The 14,751-nt window shown below is 40.1% G+C and overlaps 1 protein-coding gene across 5 annotated transcripts in view; it reads right to left on the bottom strand.

Annotated features, from left to right (window-relative positions):
* Nucleotides 1-4,768: 4,768 nt before the first annotated feature.
* Nucleotides 4,769-14,751, bottom strand: part of WSCD1 (WSC domain containing 1) — a 404,046-nt gene continuing 394,063 nt past the window's right edge. For all 5 annotated transcript variants that reach the window (XM_083379735.1, XM_083379736.1, XM_083379732.1 and 2 more), the window contains 3 exons: nt 9,088-9,252; nt 6,993-7,193; nt 4,769-5,612 (listed from right to left, as the gene is read on the bottom strand). In XM_083379735.1, the coding sequence (XP_083235861.1) occupies nt 5,260-5,612; nt 6,993-7,193; nt 9,088-9,252 (719 nt within the window). In that variant the 3' untranslated portion in view covers nt 4,769-5,259. The remainder of the gene's footprint in view (nt 5,613-6,992; nt 7,194-9,087; nt 9,253-14,751) is intronic.

Raw genomic sequence — 14,751 nt, forward strand, 5'->3', positions numbered from 1 at the left:
AGAGAGAGAGAGAGGGAGAGGGAGATGTGTTTTCTCCTCCATATTTATCCTTCATGGAAAAAAAATATATTCTAAACCTAAAAACTGATTTTAACCTAGGTTGGGGTTAAAAAGAGGCATAAAAGAAGCATTGAAATGAATGTGACAGAAGTCAAACGTTTTTAAAAAGCAAACATTATCCTTAGCATTAGAGAAAGGTGGAAGATAATTCAGCCAATAAGTCTTTGTTTCCTTTCTTTGTCTTCCCATTGAACAAATCAATCGGTCTTGTATAGTAGAAAGCATATCCTTTAATGAGCATTCCTGCTACAGGGAGGTGATTGACAATTTTTTGAAGGACTGAACAAGACTTAGGCACAGAGGGGACTAGCCAGATCTCAGGGGGAACTTGGGAGGGAGTTCCCCTTCCCATTTCAGGTCTTTCTGTGGGAATGAAGGGAAATGTCAAAAAGTAGGGGAAAGCGATTTGCAATGAAAGCCAGGAAGACACTCACCGAGTCTCTTGGCTGTAGTCCCTAAGTTAACTTCAATGGCACCACATGCCACCCCCACCTCCCAATTTCTCTGGAATCCTCTTCTCCTTTTGAAAGTGTTTCTAAAGCAAATTCTTTGCCATCACACTGAATGAGAATTGATTGGGGCACGGATTTGAGTCTTTGAGTGCTGTTGTTACTGGAGACGTGTTGGACAGTTCGTGATTTGACAGCACTGCCTTTAAAGAAATTGATTAACACAGCAAAGATGAATAAAAAAGCTAGGCTGGTGGAATAATTAAGTCAGCTCTTTTCTCTTTTGTATTTCTTTTTTTTTTAAGTAGAAAAATGAGTAAGATTTCTAGCCTCTGACACGGCAAAATGCCCTTACAGATTGCTTGCAATGGTTTCTAATGCTCCTTTTTCTGGAAAACAAAGGCAAGTATTACCGAAGCAATTGCTAAGTTTCGGTCTTCTGCACGAAAAAGCATGCAACATGCTAAGTTTTATCCTGGGTCATTGAGCTGGCTGATTATTTTATTTGCCAGTGTCTGCTGGGTAATTTGGTTATACTGAGATTCATGCATTTAATTTTGGCACCTCGGTGCTGGGAAATTTCTGTAGGCCCGTGGCCTTCATAAATGGATTGATTGACTTAGAAACTGGTTGAAAATGTTAACATATTCAACCACTGCAAGAGCTGAAGAAGCTGTTGGTAAAGGCTCTGTCTCCAGCATCCACCCTAGATATTTTATTTATCTAGAACATAGAATGTAGAATAATAGGGATGGAAGGGACCTTGGAGGTCTTCTAGTCCAAATCTAGACATTTGCCAAAACCCATCCTTTGCTTAACATTAAGGTACATTGAACATAGAATACAAAATAACAGAGTTGGAAGGGATGTTGGAGGTCATCTAATCCAACCCCCTGCTCATGTGACTGTATTTTGGATACTTAACAAACGGTCCACATTTACGGCCATTTGCATCGTACCATGTGTGTGACTGTGATTTACAACATTTTTGCTGAAAACCGGTGTTTAATTCCAGTTTTCATCAAAAAATAACTCACAGTGAACAATGGGTTCACTTAATCACACTGGCATTTGTTTGGCAACCACCACAAAAAAGGCCGTAAAATTGGGTCAGTCATATGTTGAGCCACTTTATGACCGTCACAACTTATGACTGGAATGGGCAGGCTCCATTATGATCATAGTGTCAACGATGCAAACATTGGATGTTCCCGCTCTGACAACTGATGAAAATTGCAGCCATTTTCTCTTTCCTTTTAACATCCTTTTTCTGGTATTTAGAATTCAGGTGTAGAAGGGGGGTTGGGATGAAAGCCCGAGCTCAACTAGCCATAATAATAACACTGCTTTGTGGGAACCCAAGGATGAGCTGAAAACATTTTGGCGGGCTGAGGAGCTGTGGAGAAAGCCCGTGTTTTAGGCTAATTGGAGAATGTGATTTAGAACAGCTTATTGTGGGTGGGATTTGTACTTTGTTACTTTGTATCCGGGGGAAGGAAATTTAATTTTTGGATTCAGCTATGTAGTGCCAATACTTTGTTTCCTGAATAAAATGTTCTTTAAGGAAGTATTTTTGCTTTGAAGTTCTTTTGATGGGTTTCATCTATCGGAACAATGACATACAGGTTGAGGACTACCTGTAATGTTAAGCCATAAAGAGTAGAGATCCCCATCTGTGCATCAAAAATCACGGTGACCACATGATGGTAGCAAGGAGATACAGGATACTCTATTTTGCCACCTAGCAGTCACTCAGATATTTTCTTGTTTGTAATCCAGATATGGCAACTTTTGAAGCTACTTTGTAGAACAACAGAAGCATCTCAATCCACACCCATTTCCAGGACCAGTGCAAAGCATCCATTTGGATACATATCCCTCCAGCAGTTCTAAGAGTTGCAGGATATGTCTCTTTAATGTACTATTCAAATGCAGAAGCCTTTGAACTGCTAGATTAGGCTGGATGGTGGACGCAAAAAACCCGAGATAAATTGTTTTACATTTTCACATCTTCAGGAAGAATCATGTTGCCTTTGCTATGCAAAGCACCTTGTTCAAAAATATTGAAGCCATCTTTCCTAGATCTAATATGGTTCAAAATTATAGAGAGTTTATAACACTGTGCTGTTTATACTGGCTGGGGAATTCTGGGAGTTGAAGTCCACACATCTTATTGATGGCTTATTGATTCCCTAAACCTTTATGACAACACAGGGGAAAACTATAAGATCTGACTTGAAAATTCAACTATATTTTAGATTATTGGTTTCTATAAAGCATTCTCTTTTTGTTGTTGTTAGAACCACATTTTAAATAGTGAAAATAAATTCTTCCTAATTTTTGTTGAATACCTTCTTCTGACTATCTTGAGAATATGGTTTATGTGACTTACAACAAAGATTTTGCACGTTCTGTTTTGCAAATGGCTATTGTCAATTAGGTACATTTTAATGTTTATATCTTCTGCATTTCATTTCTCTGTTGTTTCTCAATATAGAACTTAGAGCCTAAGCAATTGGCAGTAGGGACACAGTGGCTCAGTGGGTTAGGATGCTGAGTTTGTCGATCAGAAGGTCGGCAGTTTGGTGGGTCGAATCCCGAGTGCCGCGTAACAGAGTGAGCACCTGTTACTCGTCCCAGCTTCTGCCAACCTAGCAGTTCGAAAGCACGTAAAAAATGCAAGTAGAAAAATAGGGACCACTACGGTGGGAAGGAAACAGCCTTCCATGCAGTTTGGCGGGTCGAATCCCAAGTGCCGCGTAACAGAGTGAGCACCTGTTACTCGTCCCAGCTTCTGCCAACCTAGCAGTTCGAAAGCACGTAAAAAATGCAAGTAGAAAAATAGGGACCACTACGGTGGGAAGGTAACAGCGTTCTGTGCGCCTTTGGCATCTAGTCATGCCGGCCACATGACCACGGAGACGTCCTCGGACAAGTGCTGGCTCTTCGGCCTTGAAATGGAGATGAGCACCGGCCCCTAGAGTCGGAAATGACTAGCATGCATGTGTGGAGGAAACTTTACCTTTACCTTTAATTGGCAGTACTTAACTATCCTTGATTGATCTCTGGAATAGAATTGGGCCTAGTCTTTAGCTTGACCTCTTTGGCATTGTTCTGTCCCCAAGGCTTTTGCTGCTCTGGCAGGATAGAGTTAATTTCTTTCTGTTTAGCTAGCTCAGGGGTAGGCAACCTCGGCTCTTTTATGACTCATGGACTTCAACTTCCAGAATTCCTGAGTCAGCTGACTCAGGAATTCTGGGAGTTGAAGTCCATGAGTCATAAAAGAGCCGAGGTTGCCTACCCCTGAGCTAGCTTATAGGTAAATTTGGCAACCTTAACCTTACTGGCCAAAGTAGGTACAGCATGTTCCCTCCATAAGGAAGTGTTTAGAGATTTTTACTTACATCCCTTTTGCTATCTCATCATTTCCTGTTACAAGCATTGATGAGAAAGAGAAGGGAAGTGAGGTCATTCCAGCGTCCATCTTCCATTTAGAGAAAGCACTTAGTTTTCAGCTGCAATCTCGACCCATCTGGGGTTATTGCAGGTAAGCCATTTATCCTTTCATACCTTTATTCACTTTAGCTCCTGAGTGGTGTAGGGGCAGTTATATTTTTTAGCCTAGACAGAAAGTAGACCATGTTATAGCTAGTTGTCTCTTTTATGGAGCATGACTCCTAGTTGTTATGCATGTTGTAATCACATACTATTGCTTATTTTTTTTACATTTTACTGGATCTTGCAGCACTGAATAAAGTTTAGATGGTGAAATACTGTCTCCGTTATTGAATGGCAAGAAAGGTTAACTGCTCAGATAGCTTTCCACAGAGCCACAGGTTTATGGATTAGCGAGTCCAGGACAGGTATTCAAAAGTCTTTATATGTACCTTATTTAGCGTCATGATCCACATCTCTTAAAATGAATGCACTCCACTTATTTAATTATTTAAGGGCCAGAAAGCCATTGTGTTTGGAATGTTTCTAGAATTGTTGTTGTTATTATAAGCCAATTAAAGAAATAAGTTTATGAAAATAATTTCCACCAAATTAATTTCATTCCTAAGACTATAATCGCCAACACACTTACCTGGGAGTAAATCTCATTATAGTTGTCAAGATTTGCAGCTAAATACACACATACAGGATTATTTTGTAAATAGGAAATAGCAAGAAACACTGAAATATCTTCATGTATCATATCCCAATTGGCAAGCAAACTTTTAAGAAATGGCGGAAAAAAAGGACAAAGACAATTTTTTTCCCATTAATTTGCTTCACTAAAAATATTTGTCAGGATGAGTTTGAAACAAAAGAACCAACAAACCAAAACCCCAGGGGAAAAATACACATTTGAATTGCCAAAAACCTCTATAAAAATGTTTGATACTCTTGAGAAAATATTGCTAGTAGGCAGTAAGGATAAGAGACACTGTTGCTTCCCGCCCCCAGCCACATTTCCCAGAATTAGCAGTGCACAAAAATGTTAAAATTTGTAGCCATTTATAGAGAAAAGGACACACACAGGCAGAGATGCTAATGGCTTTTGCCTCGGTTTATAACCTAATTTCCATCCTTCATTGCTTGCCTTTCATAGCACTTAGTACCCTGAAGACTGTCCAAGTCTTAAGAATTTGCATTCATCAGCAGACTCTGTGCAAATCTTTCTTTTAAATGCTATAAAATCCTGGCCTTTTCTTTAATTTCATTATTCGGTCTTTCCTTAACAATGCAGCAAACTGGCTGCAGGGCATCATCTGCGCAAATACATTTTTGGCAGCCCTGTAAAGTTCCTCTCACGTAGGGCTTTATCCACTATCACAATAAGCTGATCTATCACTTCTTTCATTTCCTTTGTGAAGGGTTCAAACTCCTTCTGCTTGGCTCCCGACCGCTTGAAATTCCCGTCTCGGTTATTTTCAACACAGAGGAGTCGATCGTAAGTCACTGTGAAGTTCAGAAATTCAACCATTTCCCTCAGCTTGGGAAGAAGGGCTTCTTCTAAGTCTTCGTAATGAACCACGAGGAGACGCTTGCCGTATTTAAGCCAGTCGAGCACATGAGAGGCCCACCAGGAAGCATAGCTGTTTACAAAATCAGGCCATTCTGTGGGGCAAGAAATACCATAAAGATGTTACATATGCCTGCATAAGTGGCTTTTTGGAGCACTGTGCAGGGGTTAAAAATTGCACCTTTTTGAATCTAGTCAATTAACGGTCAGCACTAAATTGGCACTCGATAAGAGTCAACAGAATTCAAGGGGGCGTGCACTTGGAGCATATAAGGTTTAAGGTTTATTAAATTTATATGCCGCCCTTCTCCCTGAGGACTCAGGATGGCTCACAACAATAAAAAGTTAAAAGATATAAATACAAAAATTAAAAGAGGATTAAACAATATAAGAAATAAGAACAATTTAAACCAATAAAAACCAAATTTAAAAACCATGATCAGTCCAGGCCCGCTTGTTGGAATAACCAGGTCTTTAGGTCATGGCAGAAGGACCAAAGGTCAGGGGCCATCCGCAGCTCTGGGGACAGTTCATTCCAGAGGGTCGGTGCGCCCACAGAGAAGCCCCTGGGGGTTGCCAGCTGGCATTGCCTGGCCAATGGCACCCTGAGGAGGCCGACTCTGTGGGAGCGAACCGGGTGATGGGAGATTGACATTGGCAGCAGGTGGTCTCGCAAGTACCCCAGGCCTAAGCCATGTAGGGCTTTAAAGGTGATTATCAGCACCTTGAATCGCACCCGGAGGGCAACATAATGATTCTAGGCTGATTACTCACTTGATTCTGCCCCAAGCTCTGCCTGCTCTTCTCTTACAATAGGTAGCCATAGAATAGTCATAGAATAGTAGAAATAACATTTGAAATAAAGCATTTCAGCTGGCTAACATAAGAGAAAGGGTCTTTTCTGCAGTAGCCCCACATGTCTGGAAAGGTTTGCTTCAAGGTTAGTCATAGGAAGGATTCAATGAGGTCCAATCTATGTTAAAAATGATAGCAGCTTCCAATTTATTTGTGGGCAAGAAAACAACTGCTACTCACTCACTTTGAAACCCTTTGCATTCTTTCATTCATTTCATTTTATTTCATTAAATTTATATGCCGCCCTTCTCCCTGAGGACTCAGGGCGGCTCACAACAATAAAAATTAAAAAACATAGAGTAAAAAATTTAAAAGAGAATTAAGCAATAAATACAAAATTACAAAACAATTTAACCCAGTAAAAGCCTAATTAAAAATCGTAGTCAGTCCAGGCCCGCTTGTTGGAACAACCAGGTCTTCGGGTCACGGCAGAAGGACCGAAGGTCACTGGCTTATCTCAGAATGAATTAATCATCTGGGGAAGTTGCTGAGAGATGCTATGGGTCTATTTGGCAATGATTCTAACTGTTGCCATCTCAAACTGACCCCAATCCTTCCATGGTAGGAAGAAATATTCCCAGGGCCAAAATGATCACAAGAGAACTAGCTACCCTGTTTACCTTTACTTTTCCAGTTCTGATCTGTGGCATATCCAAGATGGCCTGCACACTTCCGGTTGAATTCCGCCACCAGCGATTTGTACGGGTTGCGTATCAGTAAGATGGCTGCATCAAACATTTCAATTTCCTTTCTGCCACTCTCATGTGTTTTGACACAAATAGTTCTTCTGCTTCTCCAATGGTCCTTTTCTCCTTTGAAACCTGGGCAGGATGTAAAGACTGGGGTTACTATTTTCAAAGTCTTAAAAATTCTCGGATATATGTTACAGAAGAAAATGCTTTCTTTTCTATTATTCCTCCCCATTCATTGACATCATCTGGAGAAGTTCACCTACAAATGACATAACTGTGATCAGGTGGTAACCCAAGTCAAGTCTTTCCTATAGTTATCTGAGTTTCCATTCATTGAGTAAAGTGAAGTTTGTGTTGACATTAAAAATAGCCACTAAGAGCTTGGTTATTTTAAAAAATGGTGTGTTTTTAATTGTCTATGATTTAAATTAATTTTCATTCTGAATTTATTTATTTATTACATTTATTTGCTGCCCATCGTGCGGCTAGGTTACGGCATAAAAATATTTGAATCACCAAAGATAAATATTCCTGATACAATAAAATGAAAACACCATCAAAGTCAAATCATTAGTTACAAGACGGGGAAGGAGCAAGCCAGATTTGGGGGGGGGGAGAGGGGGAGGTGGGATTGGTTGTTAATTAATCAACCACCTCCAGTGTGATGCTCCCCCGTTGGGGTCCCAAGCCAGCTGGCAGAGCCAGGTCTTAAGGCCTTTACAGAAGGTCAGTAGAATGAGAGCCAATCTAACCTCAGGATGTAAGATACTCCAAAGGGCAGGAACCATGACAGGGAAGGATCTTTTCCTGGATCCCACCAGCCAAAATTCCTTGGCTGACAGGATTCGCAATGTGCCTCCTCTGCCAGCCTGGGTACGGCAGGCCAATCCCATCAGTTTGAGATAGTTCCTCAAGTAACCTGGACCCATGACCTGCAGGGCTTTAAAGGTAATAACCAACACCTTGAATTGAACCTGGAATTGATATTTAAATATCTTCAGAGGTTCTTATTATATGCTCACATAGTCTAATTGGTGAGTACTATTTAGCAATATAAGCTTGTGATGGTAAATGATGAATTAAATAAATGTAAGCTCCAAAATTGGAACTAAAGAGAGGGGCGATCACATTGAGAATACACAGCCCTAGCTTTGGTCCAATGATGATGTGAAAGAGGTGTTTCAGAATGAGCACAGCGCAAGGGTACAGCTCTTCAGACTGGAAACCTCACTACTTTAATTGGTCAGTTCATAAAAGCAACCATGTCTTTAGTTTAGCTTAGCTTAGCTTAGTTTAGTTTAGCTATTAAAATTATTTGCTATGCATCTCATACTAGGCCACATAAAAGCAACCATGTTTTTAATATGATTCATTAATACAGCCATTTTTACTCCAGGGTCAGATAAAAGATGTAGTCATTTTAATGTCAAAATCATAATAGTTGTGTCTTTTATAAGCTAGCAGTAGCAATTTTTAGCATCTGACATTTTTCAGGATCATGCAGGAGTCTGAAAAAAGAAGGGGCTGTTTCAAATGGAAACTTTTGGTTCCATATATTCAGAAACATTCTTTCAAATAATTTCCAAAACATACAGATCCACCATAGATATATAATAGGACTTTAGAACATCTTAGATAATGTGATTGGGCACGTGGTTATCATGACATCCATTTTGCTTGGAATTCTGGTAGTTGTAGTCTCAAAAGATCTAGAAGGCAGTAGCAGTTGTCTAGATTGAGATCAACTGCACCATGCAAACCAAAAGAAAGCTGAGATGACAGAGACCATGTGCGAATGTAGAGGAGATAATGAAAAATGGTCTTACCCCTTAAAAGACATTTGGGGATGGGCAACAACCACTGTGGCAGCTATTTTGCAAAAACCACCCAGCACATGCCTCCAAAGTTGTAGGTTGTCCACTGACCTCCAAAGCATTGGCTGCTTTTAATCCACAGCTTGACCCAACTTGACTTAGGCCAAGCTACTTTCGGAAATGCAATCTAGGGAAGAGTCAGCACATACCTTTATTATACAGAGTTCCATCAAAGTAGTAGCTCCCTGTGTAGACTCCTGTGGCATGCTCTATTAAATGGCGAAGCCATGTGTTCCCAGCTCCTGGGAAGCTTGACAAAGCAACAAGGGCTTTTGATTTGGTGGGGAGAAAATTCCGGTCAATACAACGGGTATCTGCAAGCAAACATAAATAATATATCTGACTACAGTCAAATAAAAAACTGCTTCTCCCATTACTTATTAAGTTGCTTTTTTGCTAATACTGTTATAGAATAACAGAATAACAGAGTTGGAAGGGACCTTGGAGGTTTTCTAGTCCAACCTCCTGCTCAAGCAGGAAACCCCATATCATTTCAGACAAATGGTTGTCAATTTCTTCTTGAAAACCTCTCGTGTTGGAGCACCCACAACGTCTGAAGGCAAGCTGTTCCACTGATTAATTGTTCTGTCTGTCAGGAAATTTCTCCTTAGTTCTAGTTTAGATTTCTCCTTGATTAGTTTCCATCCATTGTGGTGTTTTGGAGAATAGGTTGACCCCTTCTTCTTTGTGGTAGCCCCTTAGATATTGCAACACTGCTATTCATATCATATCATATCATATCATATCATATCATATCATATCATATCATATCATCATATCATCATATCATATCATATCATATCATATCATATCATATCATATATCATCATCATCATCTAACAATTGAAAGGGATCTTCATCTGTACCAGCCCTCCATCCATTTGACCTACTACTACAGCATTCTCCACAGATGGCTGCCCAGCTTCTGTTAAAATATTTCCATTGAAGGTGTGATTCTACCATCTCTCAAGTCAGTCTGTTCCATAGTTCATAAGTTCTTACCTAGGACTTTCCCCTGTATGACCAACCAAAATCTACTTGTGATTTAAACCCCTTGTTCCTTGCCCTATTTTCTGGGCAGCCCTGAAGCAGAACCAGAAATTTCCGGTTCTGCCTCATCTTCAGAGTCTTAAAGGTGTAGGAGATGACCAGGCTAAGCCTGAGGGAGGGGACAAATGCATCATCAGTCATGAGTCCCTGCGTACCCACAAGAGATCTAAGTCCATCCCACCTCAAATACTTTAATTCCCACTCATTTCCCTTGACCGTTAGTAGCTCAGATTCTTGTAGACAGCTTAAACTTGCAATAAATCTTTATACTCTGCCTAAACTGAACTGCCTGAATCTCTTGATTTCCCCCATGCTTGACAAAAGGCAGCTATCGGGTCTCCCTCTGGCTTCCTCTTCTCCATACTAAAGATACACAATGTCGTCAGCTATTTCTCATTTTTCTTCCAGACCCTTATTATCTTGGTTGCCCTGTTCTGGATTTAATCTAGAGTGTCAATATTCTTTTAAAAACATGAGTCAGTTCTGGATATGAGATTCTAGGTCATCTAAACATTCCCAAGGCAAGAGAGGATGTGACAAAATGGCTTAATATCATCATCGTACAAAGGTTGGAAGTTATATATTTGTATCAGAGATCATTTTAGTCTTATACTTTGCTGTGGATCCAGCCAACACAGAGAGGAACGATATCGTCTTATTTTAAAGTCATGCTCATTACATCATTCCCCTAGTTTGGTTTAAAGTAGACGTGTCAAACCCGCGACATCACATGATGTCGCGCAACATATCGGGACAGTTTTGCCATTGCTGGCAATGGGGTGGGCGCAGCTTCCGGATGGCGCGTCCAGCCCATGGTTTAAAGTAAAGTACCCCTGGAGGTAGTGACAGATTTTATTTTCCTGGGCTCCAAGATCACTGCAGACGGCGACTGTAGCCAAGAAATTAAAAGACGCTTGCTCCTTGGGAGGAAAGCCATGGCAAATCTAGACAGCACACTAAAAAGCAGGGACATCACCCTGTCAACAAAAGTGTGTATAGTCAAGGCTATGGTCTTCCCAGTTGCAATGTATGGCAGTGAAAGTTGGACCATAAGAAAGGCTGAGCGCCAAAAAATTGAGGCCTTTGAACTATGGTGCTGGAGAAGACTCCTGCGAGTCCCTTGGACTGCAAGGCGATCAAACCGGTCAGTCCTAGAGGAGATCAACCCTGACTGCTCTTTAGAAGGCCAGATCCTGAAGCTAAAACTCAAATACTTTGGCCACCTAATGAGAAGGAAGGACTCACTGGAGAAGAGCCTAATGGTGGGAAAGATTGAGGGCACTAGAAGAAGGGGACGACAGAGAATGAGGTGGCTGGATGGAGTCACTGAAACAGTAGGCGTGAGCTTAAATGGACTCCAGAAGATGGTAGAGGACAGGAAGGCCTGGAGGAACGTTGTCCATAGGGTCGCGATGGGTTGGACACGACTTCGCAACTAACAACAACAACAACAACCCCTGGTTTAAAGTAAAAATGGGTGGCCCATGACAATGTGATAAATTAAAATAAAAATAAATAGACAGTCCAACCTTTTTTTTATCACAAGAGGTTCTTCAGAAACCATGCTGAAAATGTCTCCACCAGGGAGACCTGGCTCATAAAGACTAAGCTGTAATGTGGCTCATTGATCTTTAGCTCAAAAAGTGTCTATCTGCCTATTGTGGTATATTATTACTAGTGAACCCAGCCCATCATAGCTTGCTCAAAGAACCAGGATTAATAAAACCTGGCTTAATGTTATGGGGGTTTATTTTCAGTTATGGATTGAGAAACATTCCTTTTATAGGCTAACCTCATGAAGCTAAGTAATCTGTTGATCAGCATGTTGTGGAGCCCAACTGCTGTCTTGAGATGTTGGGTTAACCAGACCAATATGTTAAGCTGTGATGTGTTTTTTTGGGTGTAACATGCTATGTAAAGAGAGCAGTTATGTCGTAGTTATGTGTTAAATGTATTGTGTGAAGCCAGTTGGATTATATAGGAGGTATTGCTTATTTTTAAAATGTTGACATTTATTCATATCCATTTACAATTTAGTAAATTTATAGCTTATTTTTCTTCAAGGGAATTAGCTCTCTCTCTCTCTCTCTCTCTCTCTCTCTCTCTCTCTTTCCTTCCTTCCTTCCTTCCTTCCTTCCTTCCTTTTTTCTTTTCTTTCTTTTTTTTCCTTTTTGAAGCTGTAATTTTTATCCTACTTGAGCCACCCAAAGACAGATGACAGCAAGAAGGATGGCATGCAAATTTAATAAATCAATTAATCATTTCCCTCCCAAGGGTGGACAGCTGACATAACAATGGGAAAGCTGGACTTTGAAAATCTCCTTTTTTTTAGCAAAAGCAGTTGGAGATCTTTTTATAGATGAACATGTTCATACTTGGACACACAGGGACACAGACCTACAGACTGTGGTTTATCTTTCACTGCAAATGACTTCCAGGCAACATTAAAGAAGATGAAAATTGATAAGACACAGTTTCAAGGAGAACTGATCAGCAGTTCTGAAATCAAGAAACGAATGCAGCTCAACCAGAAAAAGAAAAACAGCAGTTAAAAAAACTGTAAATCTTTCTAAAAAGCATCAAAATCATAGGAGAACAGAACAGAACATAGGATGAGAGTTTATTTACTTATCAGATTTATACTCTACCTATCCTCAGGAAGTTTACCATAGTAAAAAAACAAAACCATTTCTTCTTCAATATTATGCCCATAATTGTCAGGCACAAGGAAGAAGAAAAAATGACACAATTAACTGATCAAAGTGATATGTTATTACTGTTCACCTATAGATGGGAATCTTGCCAGACTAAAGCACACACTGCGTAACTACTAGATAAATACTGCTAAGTTTTATGGAGGATCTTTCTTCAGCTTCTTCCTCCCCACAAGGGATTCAACTGTTTCATTCCTCTCCTCCTCTTAATGCCAGAACTTCCACCACAACTTCACAAAGATGGTTACGCTAAGAGAGGAGGAGATAGTCCTAAAGTCATCCAATTTGACCTTTCTCTATCACATGTCTGTACTCTAGAAAGAGTACAGAGACTCTAGAAAGAGTGCAGAGACTCTAGAAAGAGTGCAGAGAAGAGCAACAAAGATTATCAGGGGACTGAAGGCTAAAACATATAAAGAATGGTTGCTGGAATTGGGTATGTCTACTTTAATGAAGAGAAGGGCGAGGGGTGACATGATAGCAGTCTTCCAAAATCTCAGGGGCTGCCATAAAGAAGAGAGAGTCAAGCTACTCTCCAAAGCACCTGAAGGCAGGACAAGAAGCAACAGATAGAAACTAACCAAAGAGAGAAGCAACCTAGAACTAAGGAGAAATTTTCTGACAATTAGAACAATTAATCAGTGGAACAACCTACCTCCAAAAACTGTGAATGCTCCAACACTGGAAGTTTTTAAGAAGAGACTGGACATTTGTCTGAAATGTTACAGGGTTTCCTGCCTGAGCAGGGGATTGGACTACATGACATCCAAGGTCCCTTCCAACATCATCATCATCATCATCATCATCATCATCATCATCATCATCATCATCATCATCATCATCATTATTACTATTATTATGTCAGATTTGAAACTGGGTGCCAATTCAGCATACTATGAGAAGTTTTATATCAAAATATATTTTATTCTTCATACCGTTTCCATCTTCCTTTAAAACATTAACAGAATTCACAATGGACTAAGAATCAGCATCTCCACTAGATAATTGAGAATCAAATGGAAACTAAGTTAATTAAGTAAAAATAACAAACAGGGAAAATCTTTTACTCAAACTTCTTCAAACCCCCAATAAGTTACCCAAATGTAATCCATATATCAAAGGATAAGGTCTGAAAATACAAATAGAGTTAATTAAGTCTCCCAGTGGAACTGCTTATTCACAAGTATAAATGTCACAGACATACCTGCACACATGCCCATCAAGTGTCACCCTAGAATCAGCACATAGACACTTCCACACCAAAACAACCTCCCCTATAAAAGTATGTTACTATATACCCAATTTCTCTGCAGCTGCCTCTAAAGGCAAACTCTTTGTTTTTAAGGGGGGAGGAGGGAGGGGGGAGGAGGGGAGGTAGGGGGGGAGGAGGGAGGGGGAAGGGGTTTTTTTTAAAGGAAAATTGTATTTTAAAACTTTTCAATAAAAAAAAATATTTCTTCTTTCCTCACAGCTGTCTGGATCTCATTTTTATTTATTCTTGCACAATCCCGGCTATACCACATCAATTTGAATTCTACCTCACCCACCTTACCATATAGGCCCTTGGATACTTTTACTGGTACGTTAAATTACACTAAAAAAACAGGATAGGGCCACTAGAAACAAACTATTCTAACCATGAGGTGCACATAATGAAATGTGTGTGGTGATGTACACAATGCAAGGTCCACCTTTTTAATTTGCATTGCAAAAATATATATGAAGTGTCACCATGTGCAACTTGTGTTTCACCCTTTGCTCCTTCCTTTGTGTCCACCTGCCCCTGCAGGGGGAAATGACACAAAGTAGGCAATTTCCAGATGTGTGGACTTTACTTTACAGAATTGTCTGGCCAGAATGACCACTGGTGATAATTCTGTAAGTTGAAATATGGAAGTGTAAGTCTACACCAGTGCTTCCCAACCATTTTAAGATGTATGGACTTCAAATCCCAGAATGACAATAGCAATAGCACTTAGTATTATACACTGCTTCATAGTGTTGTATAGCCCTCTTTAAGCAGTTTACAAAGTCAGCATTATTGTCCCA

The sequence above is a fragment of the Vipera ursinii genome, assembly GCF_947247035.1.
Source record: "Vipera ursinii genome assembly, chromosome: 1".
Lineage (NCBI taxonomy): Eukaryota > Metazoa > Chordata > Lepidosauria > Squamata > Viperidae > Vipera > Vipera ursinii.